The 8,509-nt window shown below is 34.5% G+C and overlaps 1 protein-coding gene across 2 annotated transcripts; it reads left to right on the top strand.

Moving 5' to 3' along the window:
* The first annotated feature begins 5,495 nt into the window (after nucleotides 1-5,495).
* LOC111386950 (protein kinase PINOID-like) lies at nucleotides 5,496-7,781 on the top strand. Of its 2 annotated transcripts, XM_023011452.1 has the most exons (3): nucleotides 5,496-6,138; nucleotides 6,310-6,421; nucleotides 6,859-7,781. In XM_023011452.1, exons 1-3 carry the CDS (start codon nucleotides 5,874-5,876, stop codon nucleotides 7,613-7,615), a joined length of 1,134 nt encoding a protein of 377 aa, XP_022867220.1. In that variant the 5' UTR covers nucleotides 5,496-5,873; the 3' UTR covers nucleotides 7,616-7,781. The 2 variants fall into 2 exon arrangements, with proteins under 2 accessions (XP_022867220.1, XP_022867219.1); XM_023011451.1 differs by having other exon boundaries at nucleotides 5,496-6,421.
* Nucleotides 7,782-8,509: the final 728 nt, after the last annotated feature.

Below are 8,509 nucleotides of genomic sequence, written 5' to 3'. Positions count from 1 at the left end.
ACCTGAATAATGGCCCAAGGTTCTGCTTTTATAGGAGTAGGTAGTGTACTCCTAGTAGGATTGTGTTGGTTGGATGTTTTTATCCAAGGGAATTTCTATTATAAAGAATGTCCTACTTGTAATGGAATTGTTTGACAAGTGGTGTTAGGGTTGATGTAGAATCCTTGGGTGTTTAGGTTTGTTAGTTAGGTACCCAGGTCTTAGGAGGTATGTTGGTACCTGTATGTCTCGAGGACTATTCTCGAGGACATTGAGGGAATGTAAATGTGTCCTCGAGGTATCTCGAGGACTAAGGTATCTCGAGGACTTAGATGACCTCGAGGATAGAAGAAGAGAAATGAGGTGGGGTATAGATTGAGTCCTCGGGATACACTCCTCGGGGTATACCAATATTGGCATAGTCAGTACTAATTATATTATTAAAGAATGATAAATGCTTAGAAATTGTTGCAGATAATAGTGGCATATGTTTTCCTTGTTTTCTTTATCTGTATTAAAATGGGTTTAACGATTTTCAAACTTCTATTGACTTTAGAGATATTTTGTCCAATCATAATGATGTGAATCATTTCATATTTTAGGATTACCAAAATAGTGATGTGAATCTGCAAATCCATCACGTATATTGTGTAATTAGTATTCATAGGAAGTTTATTATTTCCTACGTCTTAACCATGATGCATAAACTTGGACGTACTGAGCTTATTATACAAGATACATACTGTAAATATTATAGGACAAGAATAATTAAAATCCCGGGTTCTGCTCCAGGGCCGAGGTGGTCTGCCCTTGATCATTTTCATGTGGGGGCCCCCACACACAGATCCAAGGGCCGAGACTTGGCCACCTCGGCCCTGGATTGGAGCCCTGGATTATGCAGCTTTATTCAAGAAATTTCCTCCTTTTTTTGCCTAATATTATACAATTCGTATACTCGATGTACTGAAATGGATAAGACTCAATCGGAATAAAAGATTTTGTTTAAAATGTGAAATCTTGTCCCCACATTACTGTTGTTTCCAATTACTACATTCTGCTGAAGACACTCTGCTATAGACATCACACCCACATTCATGCACAAAAACCTCTCAAAGATTTTTTTTTTTTTTTTTTTTTTTTTTACCCTTTCAGACTATATATTCCTCGTTAATATGATATATAAAGACTGCTATCGTAAAAAAAATTACACTCTTGATTGTAAAATATTGATTTTTTCTTACCTTATGAATTGCATATGAAAGTAAGATACTCTAACGGACCTTTTTGCAGTACTTTTACATTCGCTTGTGCGTTTTTAGAAGAGCTTCTTGTGAAGGTTATCTTTAGTCGACTATCAAATGAAAAACACTTATAATCGATATAATACTTCGAAATTTTTTTCCAAACAAACATATTTCAAAGCAAGTTTTACGTTCCAAAATTTGTCAAATCCTACGTCTATGGATTCAAAAAGTTTTTTAAAATATAATTATTGAAAAACAATATAAGCCCTTTTTGAGTCCTATTTTTATGTTGAAATAAATTTTGTAAGAGTATTTTTTTGAAAAATGGATGATTAAAAAGTTAGAATTTACACGCAATTAATTTTATTGGTAAAATGCATAGTTAAAAATGAGTATAAAAAATAAATTATTGGATAATGACGATCAAACGAGGGCTAAATTGGAGCTTGTTTGAGCTCCATTTTATTGTAAGAATACATTTTAAAATAACAAATTGATGGAGAATGTATAGCTAAAACATAAGAAAAAATTTAAAATTTACGTGTAATATTATTTTATTAAAAATATGTAATTGTAAAGAAGGGAGAAAGTATATTTTAAAAATGATAGAAGTCGAATAAGAATATACGAATCTAGCCCCCCGTTTGATCCCCATTACATTTAATTACATTACATTTTTCTCTCTCCTATTTTCAATCACATAATTTTCTATAAAATAATATTACAAGTAAATTGAAAATTTGTCCTTCTTTTTCAATCATTCAATTTTCTAAAAAATACTATTCACATCATTTTCATTTTCAGGTAACGGGGTTAAATGGGGCCTAATAAATAGTGATAAGGAATTTTGTAAGACCTTTCCGGTACCTTTGTCCCCCAATGACATTTATTTTCAAACTAAGACTCAAAGAATGGAAATTAGGATATGATATGTTATATCAAATCGACCCTATAAAGTCAGTCCAACTGTACTGTCCCCTTTTTGCTTCCCTTCCACAAGACATTTGGTGAATCTTTTTGTCTTCTTCGCACAAGTGGCTTCTAATATATGTCCAATATCATGCCACGATGAACGATACCCAGAGAGAAATTGTCCGATCCTCATTCTTTGGCAAAAATATATTTTTTAAATAGTATTTTAACATCATTTCAACCACATATTTCATCTACCATTTTTCCTTGTACATACCTTATCAAACAATTTGTATGAGTTGTATTGTTCTCATGGTACTTTTCAATTGATCGATCGAATTCTATATGTATTTTGAAATTCAAACTAAAATACTAAAATTTTAATTTAAGTCAAAGTTAATAATTAATTTTAGTTATACATTTTTATGGGATTGACAAATTTTTAACCACACACTTCATTAACTTTTGTTAATATAATGAGAAATTTGGGTTAAATATATTTTGGAATTGTAATTTTTGAGAGAATGTGTAATTAAAAAAGAAAAAAAACTATATTATTGAAGAGTGTGCGGCTAAAAAAAATAAAAAAAAATGCATTAAAATTTTAAAGAGAATCAAGAAATTAAGGGAGCTTAATCCTTTTATAAATATTATTCCATGAATACAAGAAATGAAGTGTACAAGTAAATTATTTCAAAATGTACAGTGATTAGCGGTGAATGACGCTATTTTACTGACCAAATTTTCCCATAGATTATGTCTCTGTTCTTGGGCAAACTTTTGATATGCGTGTACTGGCCCTTACTTCGAGGTTTTTTCTGAATTTACAAAAAGGTACACCAACCTTAATCGAATCAAATTGAAACCCCACAGGTCGTCAAGGACAATATTGACATTTCACCTAAAAAGTTATACTTTCAAACTCCGAAGTCCAACACGCACACTGTATAATCTGTCGGAAGGTTTAGCAGATAAGAAAATCCTTCTCGTTCCACACGTGCCAAAACTACAGACCTCCACTTTTCGCACGTATCTATCGACGTCAGCAATGCATTACCCGTTGGACTATCCTCACGTGCCAAAGTTGAAATCATAATGACAATATTTTCTTTATGGGTAATTGGCACAAAACGTCCTTACCTTTTAAGTCTATTGTGGAAAACGTCCCTACCTCTCATTTTTTGGCATTTTTGCCCTCATTTCAACCTTTCTTTGCGCTGGACGTCCTTCCGTCCATATTCCGTTTGTTTTTCCGTTAATTAAAGAGTAATTGGCACAAAACGTCCCTACCTTTTAAGTCTATTGTGGAAAACGTCCATACCTTTCATTTTTTGGCATTTTTGCCCTCATTTCAGGAGAGAGAAGTCAAGATGGACGGCACTAAAAATTAAGGGTCCATTTGATTATAAAAGTAAAAAAAATAAATTAATTTTATGTGAGTTGGAAAAGAAAAAATTATCAAAATTATAGGAATTCGATTTTCATGGAATTGGCCAAAAACATGTTTTAAGTGTTTATACCTTGAAATTCGAATTACATTTTCACTTTCGTATCAAATAGTCAAAGTAGAAAATGAGTTCTTCGAATGTGATATTTTTCATGAAATTTGTCTCAATCAACAGGATCCTAAGAGATGTATCGCATTGAACTGAAGTATAGAGGATAGACATAAGAAATTGATTATTTAACGGTCAACTCTCATCACCTTTGAGGTTATATCTCATATTTTTCAACTCTTATCACCTTGAGATCTCATATTTTTCTTTTGATGTCCCTTGGATTTCCAAATACGTTTCACAATAGAAGAAATTAATTTCATGTTTGATGCCCAGTGTTTTAAAACTCTTTTCGCTACAAGATCATTCTTCATCATATTCACACAATAATATATTTTTGCACATGAATTTAAAAATTTTCCTACTTTTAAACAACACGTTCTACAAATACTATTCAAAACTTTTTTTTATTTCTTTTCAAAATAATGGACGCCAAACATGGGCTAAGATAGACAGTGTACAATTAAAAGAAAATGTAACATTGGAGAAGAGAGAATGCCACTATAAGAAAAAAGTAATGTTATTTAACCGGGGTTGCAATTCTAAATTGGTGATGCTAACATGACATTAAATGACAAGTGAAATTAAATGACTCATTATTGTTCTACTTTTAATTTAATTTATTATACAGCGTCACTTAAATTGAGGTTATAATTCCAGTGGAACTACGTAACATCAATCATAAAAGAATAGGGATAATAAATTGACAGCCTAATAATCAACCATGATTACCTTTGGTGTTATAAATTGCGTTTTTCTTCAACGTCCCTTTCCTCCCCTCTTTCCACACAAGCATCTAGTGGATATCCAAAGATGCTTCACATGAGCACGAAGAAGATGGACGATCCATTCCGCACAAAGGGCGCAAAAAGAAAGAAAAAATATAACATAGGATAAGGGAGTACGAGACGTTGATGATAGAAATAAGAAAATTGATTCTATAAATAACGTGAAATGATTCTTTTTAAAGTCTTGTTTGGTGAAAATTAAAATTATTTTTGTAATAAATTTTAATAAAATAAGTAATTGAAAATTTGTGGATCCTAAAAAATATGAGGTTAAGATCATTTGTTCATTTTAACTTACATTCACATCTAAATTTTAATCCCTACCAAAAAGGAACAAAGGTCCATTTGGGAGTGATTTTTCACTTTAAAAAATTGATTTTTTTATTATTATTTCACTATTTCAGCCATAATTTTTGATTTTTTCTCTCACATGTAGTTTTCACTTTTCTCTTAACGGTCAAAAAATCAATTCTCAAAATCACTATCCCAAAATATTTATTTTATTCTCTTACTCATATTCCAACTATTTTCTAATTGAACTTTGCTACACGAGCTGGGTGTTTGATAGGATTTATAAATAGAAACCACATATCAAGTATTCCTTGGACAGTCAAAAAAAAAAAAAAAATCCAAACTAGCACCTGTTCTTAAATTTGTCAAGTGCCCTGTTTGGGTAGCTTAAATGTTTCTAATTTGCCTAAAAAAAATTAACAATTGCCATCCGTACCTTCGACATGAGTTAGAGCCTGTTTAGACCCGATTTTTTCATCCAAAAAATTGATTTTTTTGACCGTTATTTCACTATTCCAACCGTCATATTTGACTTCTTCTCTCACAGGCGGATCCCACTTCTCTCTTAACGGTCAAAAAATCAATTCTCAAAATCACTCCCAAACAGACTCCTAATGACATTTAAAATTAGCTGTTCAACATTCTCTTAACGCCACTTGTGCTTAAAAATAAGTATAAAATTATAAGTAGCTAATTGGGCAATCAATTTTAAACGCTAGGCCTCAACTTCCCTACCTCACCATTCAAGCATATCTCTCTCTCTCTCTCTCTCTCTCTCTCTCTCTCTCTCTATCACCGTAAATACAGACGGAGCTTCTCCTTATTTTCTAGCTACTTTCTATTTTTCTTCTCTGACTGTACAGAACCCTAATTTTCTGTTAAACAGAAAAGCTCACCATATAGCTCCGTTTGGTTGAAACAGATACTCGTGTCTTCAAATTTTGACTTTGTTCTTGATTCTTCCCATTTTCCATTTCTCTTATCTGATTCGACAGGCGAGAGAAAAGGAACATCCCAAAAGCTAAAATCCGTTGTTTTCAACGGGTATCGACTTTTATTCTTTCGTTTTTGCCCTCCCAAATTTACATGAAATTATTCGCAAAATGTTGGACTTTGATAAAAACTCCGACGAGTTGATTTCAGGCGGTTTTAGTTCCAGCAAAACCTCCATGAGTAGCGACACAACCATTAGTCATTGCACTAGTTTTAGCCGATTATCTTTGGATCTGCCGACGATATCGCCGGAAAATCTTCTTACCCTGAAACCTCATCGATCGTCGGATTATTCATTCCAAGCGATTCGCTCACAGACACGGTTGAGCTTCCGGGACTTCAGTTTGGTCCGCCAGATCGGCAGTGGTGACATAGGTAAAGTATATCTCTGCCACCTCCGCGGCGGGGCGGAGGAGGGGCGACTATATGCCATGAAAGTAGTCGATAATGAAGTTTTGGCATTAAAGAAAAAATCCCAGAGAGCTGAAACTGAAAGAAACATCATGAGAATGCTTGACCATCCGTTTTTGCCTACTCTTTATGCAGAATTTGAGGCCTCCCATTTTTCTTGTGTTGTTATGGAATACTGTTCTGGGGGTGATTTGCATTCCCTTCGGCACAAACAGCCTCAAAAACGCTTCTCTCTGAACTCAGCTAGGTGATATGCTCTCTCTACGTTATCTTCTCTTGTCTGTTCTTGATCAGAGAGATATTATTTGGTAAAGCTGATTATTTTTTTGAAGGGCTAAATAAATTAACTGAATATTGTATATCAAATCCAGTTTTCTTCTGCATAATAAGACCCTTCATAGAATTTTTTACTCCAAACAAATTAATCTGTTTTACTAAAAAAAATTTGTCCAATTTAGCCGCAAGTCACTAATAAGACTTTTCTCCTTCCGGGTTTTTTCTTGTTTTGGTGACTTTTTCCATGTGAAACGGAATTTACCATATCAGGGTCTTTTTCTTAGCTTCTGAAACAAGCCATCCGGAACAGTTTTCTATGTTTCCCATGAAATTCTTACCCCGGTTAACGTTAGAGCTGCATCCATCGCGTCGAACATGGTACTAAATATTATTTTTAAAATTTTTCAGGTTTTATGCTGCTGAGGTATTGGTAGCATTGGAATACCTCCACATGTTGGGAATCATCTACAGGGACTTGAAGCCAGAAAATGTGTTGGTTAGATCAGACGGTCACATTATGCTCACCGATTTTGATCTCTCCCTGTGCTCAGATTCAATCCCAGCCATTGAATTGCCTGACTTTTCCTCCGTAGACCCACCGTCCTCCCCAACAGCCCGTATACTCACACCATTCTCCTGCATTTCCGATCGGCTCCGGTCGAAGTCTTTTTCCAACAACCGGTTGTTCGTGGCGGAGCCAGTCGCCGCCCGATCTTGTTCTTTCGTTGGGACCCACGAATATGTGTCGCCTGAAGTTGCCTCCGGTAGGTCCCATGGCAATGCCGTGGACTGGTGGGCCCTTGGGATATTCATTTACGAAATGATATACGGAAGAACCCCATTTGCGGGTGTATCGAATGCGGCTACGCTGCGTGACATTGTTAAAATGCCCTTAACTTTCCCCACCGGCGCGCCGTGCAGTGTGAGGGAAATGCACGCTCGCGACTTAATATCCCAGTTACTCAACAAGGACCCGAATAGAAGACTCGGGTCGAAACGCGGGGCGGCTGATGTGAAGACCCACCCGTTTTTTAAGGACTTGAATTTCGCGCTGATTCGATCCGTAACGCCACCGAGTTTACCTGGAATCTTGAACCAGAGAACAACAACGTCAATATATGAGAAGAATTTGAGGTCTCAAAAGACGCCGTTTGACATATTCTAATTTACGATTTGTGGATTGGGTAATGTTATTTACAATCGTTCACTATCATAATTTTCCTACGTGACATATTTGACGAGGAAGGTAGCTTAGCATGTAGTAATTTACACTGTTACTATCTCTAGGGAAAAGAAAAAGGTGTATATATTATGAGGCTATTTAAATTTCACATTATTGTCTCATCATTTTTATGTTATTGAGTTGAGAAGCAAAACATTGAAAGGTGGGTAGTATTTATGAGGCTATGAAATGTGCATTTAAAATATTAATTTAACTTTGGGAAGTAGAATTTTCTCACAAGAAAATAAAATTCAAACAGAGGCTTAGGGGCTGTTTGGGCCCGATTTTTTCACCCAAAAAATTAATTTTTTGACCGTTATTTTACTATTACAGCCGTCATATTTGACTTCTTCTCTCACACGTGGATCCCACTTTTCTCCTAACGGTCAAAAAATCAATTCTCAAAATCACTCTCAAACAGGCTCTTAGTTAATGGTAATAATCGATGAAATGTTTTGACAAGTTTAAAAAATGGGAGTTAACTTATTCTCATGTCATCTTCCAAGTGGGTTGAGTTTAGGTACAAATTTTCCCTAAATTATGGAGCTTTATGCAAAAGAATTGATTCTGTTGATGTCATGCTTCTAGTAACTTCGAAAAGTTTTGTTAATTATGGATCGTGTAAAGAAACTAGAGCAAGCATTGACAGTCAATCCTACAACTTATTTAAATCATATTTATCAACTTCTTGTTCATCATCACTTGTATTTGGAATTTAGTAAACAAGAAAGTCGTCAAAATTCCATATTTTATAATTAGCCCATGACAAAGAAGGTGAAATTACAAATAGGAAAAAAATGACGATCTTTCTTCATTTCGAATTATATTAACAGTGGA

The sequence above is a fragment of the Olea europaea genome, unplaced genomic scaffold, assembly GCF_002742605.1.
Source record: "Olea europaea var. sylvestris unplaced genomic scaffold, O_europaea_v1 scaffold3806, whole genome shotgun sequence".
NCBI classification, from domain to species: Eukaryota; Viridiplantae; Streptophyta; class Magnoliopsida; order Lamiales; family Oleaceae; genus Olea; species Olea europaea.
This window is presented reverse-complemented; position numbering and strand designations above follow the sequence as displayed.